Source organism: Artemia franciscana, chromosome 8, assembly GCF_032884065.1.
Source record: "Artemia franciscana chromosome 8, ASM3288406v1, whole genome shotgun sequence".
NCBI lineage: Eukaryota > Metazoa > Arthropoda > Branchiopoda > Anostraca > Artemiidae > Artemia > Artemia franciscana.
In genome coordinates this window covers 13,096,134-13,112,234 of record NC_088870.1, presented here as the reverse complement: position 1 = coordinate 13,112,234, position 16,101 = coordinate 13,096,134, and the positions used below count along the sequence as shown (strand labels likewise).

Here is a 16,101-nt window from a genome sequence, read left to right as displayed (position 1 = left end):
TTACTATTGAGCCGGGTCGCTCCTTACTACAGTTCGTTACCACGAACTGTTTGATCTATACACTAAGATCTATAAATCACCCCTGCTTTAGGCTAGTTTGATTTTTTTCTTATATGGAAATTTTAAGGATGAATGCCTTAAGATAAGAGCAATATGACTAAAAATTTTACTTTTTTTTAATTAAAATGTCTTGAGAATGCTAAAGCTATTTAGTTGCATTTGCTTTAATAAATGGAATTTTCCGTTAAAATTTTGTGAAAGACTACCGATAAAAAACATTTACAAATACAAACTTCTATGTTTACTGTAGATGCTCACAAGAAATCACGATTCAAGTTTAGCGTATAAGTAGTGCTTCCACTATCCCAGATTTTTCAAGTTTTCCCCGAAATGTCCTAAATTTTTTCGGAATTTCCCGGACTGAATAATGGTTTCCCCAAAATCTCACAAAAAAAAATTGTAAAAACAGAAGGTTGACACAAATACAAATCTTTCGTTGTGACGTTAGCTTTTGGATATATTTTGGAGAGCCCAACTTTCCTTATGATAAATTCGGGGAAACCCTGAAATTTGGGGATAGTATATGCATTGACAGGGGGGGGGGGTTGTTAAGGAAGAGGGCGATTTCATTCCATAAAGAATTGTTTCTGTGAGTTCAAGCGTTGCTATTTATTTTATTTTAATAAAAACAATTTTTAAAAATATTCATTTAAGTTTAAAAAAGTTTGTCACAGCTGCTGCATCCACACCTTCCATAGTTGATCTTTCCTGAAAACTAAGTCCAATGCAATCTTTCATTCCTCGCCTTCTGAGTATAAAAAAGCTTTCCTAACAATTCCCCATCTAAACGACAACAAAAAACCTCTCATTAAAAGGTGTACACACAACCCAGTTTTTTCGCCTCCTTAGAAACTATATTTTTCTATGAAAGATTCCCATGGAGCTACAATTTTTGTATTTCGTGAAAAAACTTCCATCCTAGATAAACTATTACGAATTTTTTATGAGCGCAAGAAACTTAAAACGATTCCTCCGGCTCGTAATGAGCATTACAGCTAAGTTTCTGAAGAATTATGTTATGAATTTTGTAATCTCTATGTAATTTTAATATTTTGCCATGGCCTATGGTTTTTAAGTGCAAATAAATGCTATTCTATCAAACAGTTCGTGGTTAACGAACTGTAGTAAGGAGCGACCCGGCTTAATAGCAACCAAAACTCTAAAACGGGATTTCATACTAATAGATATATCAAAAGCATCGGATTTTTATGTTGATTTTAAATACATAAGTTTCATCAAATTTAGTCTTGCACATCAAAAGTTACGAGCCTGAGGAAATTTACCTTATTTTGGAAAATAGGGAAAACACCTCTTAAACATCACAGTATCTTAACGAAAATCACATCATCACATTCAGCGTATCAGAAAACCCTTCTTTAGAAGTTTCAAGCGCCTATCTACAAAAATGTGGGAATTTTGTATTTTTTGCCAGAAGGAGACCGATCACGGGTGCGTTTTTATTCGTTTTTTTTTTGTTTTTTTTCTTTTCCTTAGCGGTGATCGTATCGACCCAGTGGTCTGAGAATGTCGCGAAAGGGATCATTCTGACGGAAATTAAAAGTTTGTTTTATTGTTTTAAAAAGTAGAGTTGTGAGAAAGGGCCAAACTTTAGCGTAAAGAGCGGGGCGTTTAGGAGGGAACAGCCCCTTTCATATACAGAGTAATTTCTTCCTTACTTTTAATCACTCCTTACTTTAAATTGAAAATTTTTTGTTTTTTTTTTGTATTTAATTACGTAAATCAGTTGCTTCAGTATAGTAGCAAACTAGGTAAGGTAGAGCAGATATGCTCAGAGAAGCTAGCAGAGACAAATGGAAATTGATGTTTCGCAAGAATCGATTTAGATTCTTACGGTCGCGGGCGGTTTACCGTAGAGGTTTAGAACAAAGAATATAGGCAATAACAAGGTTAAGTGGAATAAAAAAAATTGCTATATGACGTTTCACGGCACTACCAAATTTGCTTATCAGAAAACTAGGTTTTTAGCAAAGAAAAATGAAAAAAGTGAACGAGTTCGAGAGCCACACAACCGCCTTTAACATTACAAAGTCACAAGGAAAAACAACATCCAATGAACTGAATACATTATTCCGTAAAGGCAGCAATTACGAACCTGATCGTTAGTGATTTCATTTCTATACAGAGAATTACTTTAGCGATAGATATTTTCCAATATCCAGGGACATTTATTACTATTGGCAAGCTTTATGGTGAGAGGGAGATATGTGATAGTGATTTCACGTGGAAGCAAGTTCGATTTTATAGAATGCTAAAACTGACATTTCTTGTAAGATCAAGGGAGACTATACAATAGGCCAAATGGACAGTGGACAAGCTCTCTGGTGAAGGAAAAAATATGTCGCAGGGATTTCAAAAGAAAACAGGTTCAATTTTATGGAATGTTTACATTATTATTATTTCAAAGATAGAAATGACTTGAATGATGAGATAATAGTATTAAAAAAAAGGAAAAAAGGTTTCTACTCTTAAAACAAACGTAAAAAGATGGATATTATATTGGTGGTAACGGACACCTTAGAGGCTCGAACCTTGACTGGTGGGTCCAATTCGTTAGGGTAACACTATAAAAACTCTTCGAAGGAGAGATAAGAACATTTTCTGTGAAACAAGGATGTGGCCGAGTTCCTTTTTGGAGGTAGGGGAAGAGAAGGCTTAAGGGTAGTGGAGGGGGAAAAAAGTATCAACTATGGGCGAAATTTTTCAATAGGATGCAGAATGTCAGGAACATAGATTGTATTTTGGGATAATAGATAGATTTTGTTTTTGGGATGTAAAGAAGATAGATTATATTTGAGGGCTTATCAAGAACCTCAAACTGTGAAATATTTTCGATTTTACGGGATTCTATGGATTCGATGTTCAGGGCACGATCAATGAAACAATTTAAAACTGCTCTTTTAACTTGGGGGGGGGGGGTTGAATTAAAATGAAGGTATCTATTGTTTCGTTGGTTTTCTATAGATATAAAAACCCAGTATATCAGTATTACGAATAATTAACACATCTAAAAATGGTAGTTTATTTTCAATTTCAATTTCTAGGGTAAACTGCAAATTTCTATCATTAGTATTAAGATGATCTAAGAAACCCCAAAGTTCAATTTCCCCATAATCTCAATGTGAAATTACGTCATCCGTGTAGCGACCCCAATAGACGTGTTTTAAATAATAAGAATTTAACGCCCAATTTTCAAGGCTCTCAACATAAATATTTGCCAGTAGCCCGGATAAAGGTGCTCCCATGGATAACCCATTTATTTGCTCATAAAAGGAATCACGAAACGGAAAATACATTGAAAACTTATTACAATTCCTGTCACTGAAACCTCGATTAAGTGATAATTCTCTTCTATTTTGTTTTTTAATAATTACTCAGAAATAGCCACATCTATATTTGTATACATGGAAACAATATCAAAACTACTAACTATTGTGTTTTCTGAAATACTTGTGTTACTAAGTTTTTTAACTAAATCTGCAGAATTACTAATATAGGAATTTTGGGAATACGGGAAAGGTTGTGCAAAGCCATTTTTCAATGTCGGAAGCGGGGGTTTTAGTTCTTGCTACGATAGGTCTTTAAGGAATACCTTGTTTATGTACTTTTGGTAAACCGTAGAATTTTTGACAGAAACTACCACGGGGGAAAATTTGTTGTTTAATTGTGCGTGATTTTACCATTCTGTTTTAGCTGCTTTAATTCATTTATAATATTATTAGCAAACTAATCAGTAGGTTTTATAAGTAGTTGTGTCATTTAAATGTGAAAAGATTTTTGTTGTTTATCTACAACAGGAACTTCTTTGGGTAGAAAAGACAATTTGGACCTTTTTCCAGTGTTTCGATTTCCTGGCGTTCCAACGTTCTAGAAGAGAGGTTAATGCCAGCGGGTCCAGGAGTGAATCTTAGAGAATAAATACGGTTTCTCATCGACAATTCATTTCTCAAGCTTTCCAATTTTTTTTTATAAAGTCGCTCTTTGACAAGCGAATATCATGGCTAAACAAATTCTTTTCTAATATAACAGCTTGAGAAAAATCAACAGTGGACAGGTTTTCCAACAAAAAATTTTCCAAAGATTTTCTTTCTGAAGAAATAATATCTTTTTTGTTTTTTTTTGTCCTTAACAATATGGACTAAGGTTTTTAATTGTAGTGTATGAGCGAATTTCGCTTCTTTCCGGGTATATAAAATTAATTTATATCTAGAAGACTTGGGAGTAAGATTTTCATTTCTGTAGGATTCTAAAAATTTTTATTGATTGATTATATTAGCACATTTTTTTGCCTAAACTAATAAAGTAAAAGATATCACAGGTCAACTGCTCCCCATAGGCTAGACTTAAATAGCGACAAAGACCACGCTGCCTTTCCATGTCCAACAAACACAACTTAGAAACAATAGGGAAATTTTTCAAGACATTAGAATTCAATTCAGTAAATTTCGGCCCTTTGTCCAAGTGCCGTCTTCAGCACAACACTAGAATATATTAAATAAAAAAAAAACTAATTTTTTTAGCTGAAAGTAAGGAGCGACATTAAAAATTAAAACGAACAGAAATTACTCCGTATATGAAATGGGTTGTCCCCTCCGCAATCCCTCGCTCTTTACGCTAAAGCTTTTAATTGTTTTAAAAAGTAGAACTGTGGCAAAGAGTCAAACTTTAGCGTAAAGAGCGAGGGATTGCGGAGGGGACAACCCATTTCGTATACGGAGTAATTTCTGTTCGTTTTAAGTTTTAATGTCGCTCCTTACTTTCAGCTAAAAAAATTGGTTTTTTTTTTATTTAATTTCTGAACGTTTTTGAATTAATGCATGTTTGGTTTTGGCTCTCCGCACATAAATTATTAAAATGAAATTTGTATGTTAATTCTTTTTTGGCTAAATGGCTTTCTCTTAGTTTTGATCAGACGATTTTGAGAAATAAGGGGTGGAGAGGGAGGCCTAGTTGCCCTCCAATTTTTCGGTTACTTAAAAAGGCAACTAGAACTTTTAATTTTTAACGAACGTTTTTATTAGTAAAAAATATACGTAACTTAAGAATTAACTTACGTAACAAACTTTCATAACCTTATATTTTTATTATGTATACGAGGGGGTTTGTACCCTCGTTAATACCTCGCTCTTTACACTAAATCGTAAGTTTTGTCCCAATTCTTTATGAATGACCCCTGAATCAGAAAGGCCGTAGAATAAATAGTTGAAACTACTAAAAATACTTTAGCATAAAGAGCGAGGTATTTATCTCCTCCTAAATACCTCGCTCTTTATGCTAAAGTATTATTAGAACCCCTCGTATTCGTGATAATATCTGTTCGTTTTAAGTTTCAATGCTACTCCTTCCTTTCATTTGAAAAAAGTTTTCATGTTTATTTTTCATTGTTTTCTTATAATAATGCTAGAAAATCCTGCGCCCTTTTCATTGAATTTTTCTTCCCCCATGACAGATTCCTCAAAGGAAAGATCCTCCAACACAGCCCCCTCTCCTCAGACCCACCCCCAAACAAAATAAAATCCCCCTGAAAACGTCTGTACACTTCCCAATAACCATTACTATATGTAAACACTGGTCAAAGTTTGTAACTTGCAGCCCCTCCCCCAGGGATTGTGGGGGAGTAAGTCATCCCCAAAGACATAGTTCTTATGGTTTTCGACTATGCTGAACAAAATGGCTATCTCAAAATTTTGATCCGTTGACTTTGGGAAAAAATGAGCGTGGGAGGGGGCCTAGATGCCCTCCAATTTTATTGGTCACTTAAAAAGGGCACTAGAACTTTTCTTTTCCGTTAGAATGAGCCCTCTTGCGACATTCTAGGACCACTTGGTCGATACGATGTCCCCTGGGAAAAAGAAAAAAAAATAATAAATAAACACGCACCCGTGATTTGTCTTCTGGCAAAAAATACAAAATTCCACATTTTTGTAGATAGGAGCTTGAAACTTCTACAGTAGGGTTCTCTGATACGCTGAATCTGATGGTGTCAGCGTCCTACGACTTTTAGGGGGTGTTTCCCCCTATTTTCTTAAATAAGGCAAATTTTCTCAGGCTCGTAACTTTTGATGGGTAAGACTAAACTTGATGAAACTTATATATTTAAAATCAGCATTAAAATACGATTCTTTTGATGTAGCTATTGATATCAAAATTCAATTTTTTAGAGTTTTGGTTACTATTGAGCCGGGTCGCTCCTTACTACAGTTCGTTACCACGAACTGTTTGATATATATATATATATATATATATATATATATATATATATATATATATATATATATATATATATATATATATATATATATATATATATATATATATATATATATATATATATATATATATGAAATCGAATATGAACTACCGTTTGTAGATGTGTTAATAATTCGTAATACTGATAAACTGGATTTTACTGTCTATAGAAAACCAACGTAAACAATAGATATCTTCATTTTAATTCAAATCACCCCCCACAAGTTAAAAGAGCAGTTGTAGCTTCTCTCATTGATCGTGCCCTCAACATTTGCTCCAATTCGTATATAAATGCAGAAATAAATTTTATCAGAGATATTCTTTTTGGTAATGGATACCCCATTCCTTTTGTCAATAATATAATTAAACGTAGACTAAAAAGACATTCCCGTGAAATCGAAGATATTTCACAGTGTGAGGCTCCTGATAAGCCCTCAAATATAATCTTTCTTCCTTACATCCCAAAAATCACGACAAAATTAAAGAGTGCTTGCATAAGAAAGAGCCTGTATGCAGTTTTCACTAATAATTTTAAAATCACAAATTTCTAAAACTCTGGTAAAGATAAAACCCCGGTAACTCAACAAAGAGGGGTTTATCAAATATCATGCGACTGTGGCAATTACTATGTTGGCAGACCCCATCAGAATCTAGAAAAAGGTCTACCCCAGCATAAAGAAGACACAGACAAAGCGTTCATTTCTAATAGTTCAACAACTCCTATGCTTCTGCTCTATCTTCCCATATATTTAATAATCCCTCCAACACAACACTGTTTGAAAAATCTTCTCTCATAAGTAATGATTTGGGGATAAAGCAGGTGGTTCGGGAATCAATCGAAATTAGTCTCAAAATAAATAATAATATCTCTTTAAATAGGGACTTAAGGGAGTATTGACTAAATTCTGTATGCTCAAATTTAATTAAAAATAATTTAACAAAATATTTTACTAATCCAATTTATAATAATATTGAACCAGTTACAAAAAGGCTTTTGAGGCAAGATGCCAAAATAGCAAGATTAGCTTTGAAAACTTGTATTTAATTATTTTGTTCTGTTTTGTTTGAATGATTTATCATCTCACATCATTTTACTTATCAGTCCTGGTTGAACTTTGCTGAAGAAAGGATGCTAGGGCTGTTTTGGTTTTAATTTTCACATTTTGATGCGAGATTTATATATATATATATATATATATATATATATATATATATATATATATATATATATATATATATATATATATATATATATATATATATATATATATATAGGACATAGGGCGAAAATATTCACTGAATTGAATTCCACTGTCTTGAAAAATTTTCCTATTATTTCTAAATTGTGTTTGTTTAATATTAAAATTATATTTTAATATAAGAAAATAAGTACTTAATGGTAACAAAAACTACTATTGTTAATTAACTTAAAATTTACAATATAAGTATATTTATAATATAAAATTTTATGACATAAAATTAAATTTTCTACGGTTTTACTTTATTAAAATTTATAATATCTTTTTTTAAATTTATAATACAGAATTCAAATATTTTATGACATAATATTCATATATTTTATACTTTTGATGCCCTTTTTCCAAAGTCGTTAAATTCTCCCGAGTCTTTTCACACAGCCTATAGACGCTTGATAAAGTTGAAATTGCCACTATGAGCTTCTCCTTACTTATCACCAATGATTTTATGACAGTGTCTGAAACACAAGACAATAAAGAATTTATACTACTAACCCAAGAGACAAATTATTATGGTTCCTAGTTCCAAAAAGAATTATGGAGCTTTTTCTGACAGAAATAATTTTCTCAAGTGCTTTCATCTACTTTTCAAAAGAAAACTGCATTGTATGTACTATTCGACCATTTTTCCAAAATATACAACGTTTATATTTCGTCAATTAATTCCACCGGTATGATATAATGAGCATAGCCCACTGTATATGTGAGCATGTATGTATCTTATTAACGAGCACACAAGCAAGTATCTGCTGAGGGCGGTCACTGTGTATTTGACCGAAATATCCATAAATTTTGTTATTGTTTTCACAGTCTAATAAAAGGATTTGTCCCTATTGAACTGTTATTTTAGTGTCATGAAAAGGCGGTGTGGTATTCGAAAATACCTACCAGCATACAAACAAAAACAAATTGAGAATAGACCAAGAAAAAAAAATGATTAAAAATTCAAATTCAAACTAGATTCAAACTAGATAGAAAAAATTCAAACTAGAGACTTTTACCGTGGTGACCTGGATCTCCCAAGGCATTTAATTGCTCAGACAATTTATTTTATACTCTGCTTAAATAAATTAAAGCAGTTTTCCTTTCTGTTAATTATATCAAAGCTCCTCTAAAAATTGTGTAGGTCTCTTTCTTCTCCTTCCCAATTCAGGATTATTTTGCCTCAACTAATATGTATAAAAATGGGTATGTTAAGGTTCAACTCTCTTTTAGCATCAGACACCCCTCCAGTTTTTTTGGCTGGCAATCTTATTCCAAGAATCTTGTCAGCTGCTTTAATTTAAGGTAATTTGGATTAGACAAAAAAAACGTGAAATACGGAAAAGCGAAGGACTCATAGTCAGTGTAAGGACGAAGCTCTTAAGAGTATTAATTTTGAGGATTTTCAGGCTAAGAGAAGAAATCAACACTTATTTTATGCTTAATTTTATGTCTAATTTTCATTAACTTCCAGAAAAGTTTATTTTGAGAAGAGGAGCCAGAGAGGACCCTAGTCGTTTGAATAGATACACAATCTATAACAAAAAGAGAAAAATTCCCTAAGAACGGAGATGTAGCGTAAATCCCCTCCCCCCATATACTTAAAAAATAGAAAGCTACCTCTAAATTATAGGTAAATAAAAAAAATTCACAAGTTCTTTCACCTATCTTTGCAAAAAAAGAACAAAAACTGGATATAGTCACCTATTTTCTGGAGACGCAAAATAATTCCGTTTTTTCTACCAGTCTCATTGTCATTACATAAGGCATTCAGTTGTTTATTTTCATGTTCTTTCGTTAAGTCACCTAGGATTGTTCTGGTGGTATTGGGGGTGTGTGCATTATTTGCATCCCCGGACTGAACATGTTTCTGGAAAGATTGTTTGGAAATAAAGTTGATCAATCTCTGACACTTTTTCACCACTTGTAGAAGCTGTTCAACCATGAAATCATCCTTAAAAGAATTAAAGATATGAGATATTTAACGTAAGAAAATTTCAAATTAATTACACCTACAGAGCTATGGGCAAAAACTCTTCAAGAGAATTTTTTCTGAAAAGAAAATATTATGTGCGTGAGTTAATATACATTTTATTGGCATGCGACCTCTTTACCGGGGCTATGTTATTGCCATGCTATCTACTTAATTAGAATCTTAAATTATAGAGTCTTTTATCTTATAAAAATTCAAAAGAAATTTAAGCTGGAGTAACATTTGAAACAGAAAGGCTAAAATTAAAAAAAGAAAGAAAATAATATATATATATATATATATATATATATATATATATATATATATATATATATATATATATATATATATATATATATATATATATATATATATATATATATATCAAAGGTGAATGTCCGAAACTCCCTTCTCTGCTTGGATTCAATTACCTTTGCGAGCCAACTTTTTCAGTCTTATGCAAGCTATGATGGTAAAGGTTAAAGTTGGGTTAGGTTACGGTATTTTAGATAAAGTTAGATTAGGTTAAATTTGGTTATACGTATTAGAAATGCGTTAAAAACCTAAGCTAACCCAACCTAATCTAACCTAGCCAAACTTAGTCTAGCATAACCTAACTTGTCATCATCAAGTCTTGCATTAAATTGAAAAAGTTGACCGGCAACGCTGACTAAATCCAAGGAGAAAAAAGATATTTCGGACCTTCAACAGTGGATGTCGACATTCACCAATTTGCGGGCATTCACGGTAACACACACACACATATAGGATATATGTGCCAGCTATAAGCTTGCAATTTTTTCACCCCTTATAGAAACTGTTCGACCATAAGATATATTTTTTAATTAGTAGGGATGAGATAATTAGTGTAAATAATTCATAGCAATTACATCCATATCCTCCCATCTGCAAAAATGCAGAATTTGCTTTTGCCAAAAGAAAGGGTGCGGATGCGTGTTTATTTGTTTGTTTTTTCTTCTTTTTCCCCCCAGGGGTGATCGCATAAACCAATAGTCCTAGAATATTGAGAGAGTGAAGATTCAAACGGAAATTAAAAGTTCTTGTGCCCTTCTTAAGTGACTAAAAAGATTGTTAGGCAGCAAGCCCCCCTCCCACGCCTCCTCTACCCCAAAATCGTCTGATGGAGGTTTTGAGACATCTATATCTATTTTGTTATGCAGAGTTGAAAGGTCCAAAATTATGCCTTTGGAGATAACATGACCCCCACAGCCCCTGGAGACAGATGTTTAAGTTGTAAAATTAACCCATTGTTTACGTATATTATTTGTTATTGGGAAATTAACATACATTTTTCAGGCGGGGGTGTATTTTCCGCTCAGGGGATGGGGTGTATTTTTGATGTGGAGGGAATCCTCTGGGGGATGAAATTTTTCAGGGGAAATTTTACACCGGGGGAATTTGCCAGAATTCCTATACGAAATTCTTTTTATTTGTCTACTTTCTCTTTTCTGACTCAATTTTACGGGTTGAGATGATAAGGTTAATTGTGTGGAGATGATAAGGGTAATTGTCCGGGGTAAATTTTCACCGGGATTGAATTGTCTAGAGGAGATTTCTGTGGGGAGGAGGGATTTTTCCGTGGAGATGGAGCCGGATTTCTCGCCATTATTAAAAAACTCAGAAATTAAATTTAAGAAAAGTTTTTTCAACTGAAAGTAAGAGCAACATTAAAACTTAAAATGAATATAAATTATTATGTATTTAAAGGGGGTTGCCCCTCCTCAACACGTCTCTCTTTACGCTAAAGTTTGAATTTGTCCCAATTCTTTAATAACGACTCTTGAAACACAAGGTTTGTTTAATTCGAACAATAAGAGGATAAAAAAGTTAGGTGTGAAGAACGAGGCGCTGAAGAGGGGGCAACTCACTTCATAGATGTAATAATCTCTGTTCGTTTAAAGTTTTAATGTTACTCCTTACCTTCAGTTGAAAACAGACTTGTTTTTTTTAATTTTAATTCGAAATGTAAAATTAAATAAAGCTCATCCAATTTCAGGTGAAAATCTAGAGAAAGCCATACTTAGAAAGAATACTAAAAGAGGAAGCAATTATGAATAGAAAAAAATAGAATGTATACAAAAATAGAAACAAAATCAATAGAATCAATAGAAAGAAATGCTCAAGCTCATCAATTTTAGTCTACAAATAGAAAGGAAGATATACCCCAGAAGCAATAGACGAATAGTGCAGTTAATGAAAGTACCAGACGCTGAATATAGAATCCTCATTCCCCATTGCCCGGGGCTTTCCCGAGAGTTTAAGCAATACGAAATACGAGTAGTTTACTCCAAAAGAAGATTACATGTTTCTTCGCTTAAAAATATAGAAGGAATAATATAGCTAGAAGTAAAAAATAAAAATAGAAAATAGATAATAAAATATAAATAGAAATATAAATAAAATATAAAATATAAAAAAATATAAAATAAATAAAATAAAATATAATAACAAATAAAAATAGAAATCTTAAAAATAGAAGGAGAATACAGCTAGAGGAGCTAATAACAGCTGCGTTTCTCTTGGATGCACTGTTTTCTGATAAACACTTATCTAAGGACGCGGGACCACATCTGCCGTTTTTTTTTGTAACATATGTTTAACTGATAAACTGCGACTTCAAAAACCCTTTATGAATATAATAGGTTAATACTCAAACTAGAAAAAAATATTACAAAATGAACTTCGTTCACACATTGAATTAAAATCAAGTTGCCATCAAGCCGTGGCTAATTTGAGATAAAGCCAAGACAGACAGTCTGAATGAGTGACGAAGATGGCATAAGCCCTTTTTAGGATTGTGTAAAAGATTTGAATTATTGTGTAAAAGGATTGAATTAAGCATCAAGCCATGGCTAATTAGAGATAAAGCCAAGACAGACAGTCTGAATGAGTGACAAAGATGGCATAAGCCCTTTTTAAGATTGTGTAAAAGGATTTGAATTATTGTGTAAAAGGATTGAATTAAGCATCAAGCCATGGCTAATTGGAGATAAAGCCAAGACAGATAGTCTGAGTGAGAGGCAAAGATGGCATAAGCCCTTTTTAGGATTGTATAAAAGGATTTGAATTAAAAACAAGTTGCCATTAGGCCATGGCTAATTGGAGATAAAGCCAAGAGTGAGAGGCAAATCTGGCATTTTTAGGATTGTACAAAAATGATATCATTTCAATTGTTGATAGGTAAGTCTATCATCCATCCATCCATACATCCATCCTAGGGAAGAACTAAGGTAGATAGTCATAAAACTAAGGGATGAAAGATTCGATTGATTTCGGGTTGACTAATTACAGACAATGTCCACTGGACTTGTATGCTAAATGGGGGACTGAATTTGCATAGACTCACTGGCGAACAAGTGACCTAAGCCTAATAGACTTGACTGCTTGCAGTCCGAGGTGGAATACCGTGTCATGAGATTGTTAACCCGTGATCGACGAGTCCCCTGGACTCGCAGGCGAACGGGGAGACCAACAGTTTTCGAAGTGTTTGGTTAAATGGCGCGGGTAAACGGCGGGAGTAAGAATAACTCTATTATTGTCAAATAAATTGTGTAATAGCTTTTGGAAAGGTACGCCCGGCAAGAGTCTCAGGCAGGTTGGCCAAGAATTTAGAACTGACACAGGACCGTTGAATCAAAATCAAGTTCCCATCACTTCACGGCTAATCGGAGATAAAGCCAACACAGATAGTCTGAGTGAGAGGCAAATTTGGAATAAGCTCTTTTTAGAACTGTATTAAAATGGTGTCATTTCACTTGTTGAAAGATAAGTGTATCATCCATCCGTTCATACATCCATCCTAGGGCAGAACTAAGGTAGATAGTCATAGAACTAAGGGATGAAAGATCCGATTGATTAGAAGTACGAGGAACATGCAGAAAAGAGAAAAAAAGAGTTAGCATTTCCAAAGGAATCTATATTATTTACATGTTAAATTTTTCCAATGGCAAGACGCTAAACAAAGCGAATTATTCTGATATTTTCGTAGCTTATACAAGTACACCATCCTTTTGAGCAAAAGAGACACAAATTCAAGGTCAGAAAATTGATAAAACGACTCCTATCGACCCTTTTTCCGACCCTTTTTTCCTATTGAACATTGACAATTTACAAATAGATTTTCATACAGTTCACTCTACCAAATTTAAATTTGACACAACTAAATTTTGTTTTCATATTTACACTTTGTGTAATAATTGAGAAACAGGATTGTGCTAAATAAAGATTCTATTTTCAGCTTATACACCGTCAACATAACATCGACGGTATAGCTTCCGAATATACTATGTTTCCAATATTACAAAAGAATACATAATTTTTTCAATGACTAAAAACATATAATTTTTCATTTCAGAAGTGTCAGAGAAAAACTCAAACAACTAAAACGAAAAGAAAATAAAGCCAAGATATCGCAACTAAAAGTAATTTGAATAATCAAAAATATTCTAATTATTTTAATTAGAATAAAAATAATTATTTTTCCACTGATAAACGGTTCATGTGCAAAAGAAAGCCAGATAAATTTCTGAATCTAAATATTTTCTGGCAAAAAAAAAAGAATCCCTAGTTGATGATATACTTTGTGAAATTTAAAATCACCAGGATTAAATATTTTTCAGCTTTTTATCTAGTAAAAGTTATAAGTCATTTCCCTAAAAAACCAATAGACACTTTTTTCCAGCATAAATTAGAAAATAAAACGGATCAACAAAATCAAAATAAAGCTAGAACTGCCCAAAAAAGGCAAAATAAAATATTACAACTATTTTGTAAAATAAAACCTTTTGGGGATAAGAAAAATTAAAATACATTGTTCAATTAGAATTTCGTCAAAAGTGTTCTCTACAATGAACTAGGATGTGTGGCCTTATTGGTGTGCGGTGGCAACTCCATACGAATTAATCCCAACAGTTTCAAAGATTAATGGATTAACAATCGATAACGAATAATGAGGGGCCTAGGGGTAAAATAAAGATTTAATCCTTTGCAAAAGCCTTGGATCAATTCAGGTAATAATGAAAAGGGTTAAGCACAGAGAGAACGTCAAACGACCGAGTTACCTAGAGTTTCCTGGAAACTGGCCAATAGCGCTACCACTGTGCTTGGCAAAGTCGACGTATTTTTACGTCGAAAGCTTTTTAGATGACTGATTCAGACCGGCGAAAGCTTGCCAGATGGCAAACTTTCTAGTTTAAGTTTAGTAGCTTTATTTAAGAACTTTTACAACATAAAAAAAATTAAATCAGGCAAGAGTTAACTTGAAATATTGAGACTCTAAATTGTTGTCAAGATTTATTTTAATTCTGATTTCTATTTTAACCTAGTTGTGCCCATAGAAAGGTGTTTGGTTCCAATTCAGAACCAATTAGTTGGCTTTAAGATATAGACATCGAAGCTCGATAGAGGATCTGGACTTGATCCCGAAAATGATAACACTTTTAATATGCAGTACCGGGGAGGATATTACGGTACATTTCATAGCTGAGTTTCAGGTGTAATCTTGTTTTACACCATTATTTTTAGTTACTCGGCATTTTGCAGATATCTTCATTTCTTTACATTTATACAGCTTAACAACTATTATTATGGTTTCATCCAACCTATTTAAAAACAAAATGGACACATAAAATTAAAAATGCTTCTTGGATGTCAATGGTTATATTTATTCTATTATCAGACAATTGTCCTTTCCCCTATCATATAAATTCGTCTTCCCCTTTATTCCGTTACTCTATAAATGGCTTGATTTTTCAGGCCTTATATCAGTTGAAATACATCGGCCAATTACGTATAATTTCGACCACAAACAAAAACCTGCGTCCTTTAGAGACATCTTTGCTGCACAGAGTAATTGTTTAAGCGGTCAATTATACTCTAGTGGTAAAACATACCTATACGATACTTTTTAAAGGTAAAGACGACATGTCCACATCCAAGGCACAAAAAACTTCAAATAGCATTAATCTTGTTGAAAGAAAATACCACTATTACTACTATTACTACTAATCTACTACAGCACCAAGCCACCTGAGGCCAACACAGCTTAGCAAGCTCCTCCTCCATCCATATCTGTTCAAAGCCTCCCTCTTCACACCTTCGCAGGAGATTCCAATTTCCCTTAAATCTTTCCTTATGAAATACTTCCACTCTTTTCGGGGACGACCTACTTTTTGTTAGGCCCTAGATGATTGGCTTACAAGGACAATCTTTGCCAATCTGTCATCCTTCATCCTCAGAACGTGCCCTAGCCATCTCAACCTTTCCCTCATTATGGCCACAGAAAGCGCAATTGAACCGCATTTCGTGCTTATTCTTTGAGATACGGCCAGTTAGTCAGGCACCCAAAACAATACGTAGGCAATTTCTTTGGAAAATATCTACTATGTCCTCCTTTTTTTTCGGAGCGCCCATGCTTCAGAATCATGCTTGACCACTTTCAGCACTGTAGCTTCCGATACTCTAATCATTGTTCGTAGACTTGTCTTCCTATTTTTCCAAACTTTCTTTGGCTGCGAAAAAAACACCCTGGGCCCTGGCTATTCT

General features: G+C 33.4%; 1 protein-coding gene across 2 annotated transcripts in view; it reads right to left on the bottom strand.

The window, feature by feature from the left end:
• The window catches only part of LOC136030001 (uncharacterized), a 118,105-nt gene that overhangs the window by 75,442 nt on the left and 26,562 nt on the right, over nucleotides 1-16,101 (bottom strand). For both annotated transcript variants that reach the window (XM_065708609.1, XM_065708610.1), the window contains one exon: nucleotides 9,270-9,519. In XM_065708609.1, the coding sequence (XP_065564681.1) occupies nucleotides 9,270-9,519 (250 nt within the window). The remainder of the gene's footprint in view (nucleotides 1-9,269; nucleotides 9,520-16,101) is intronic.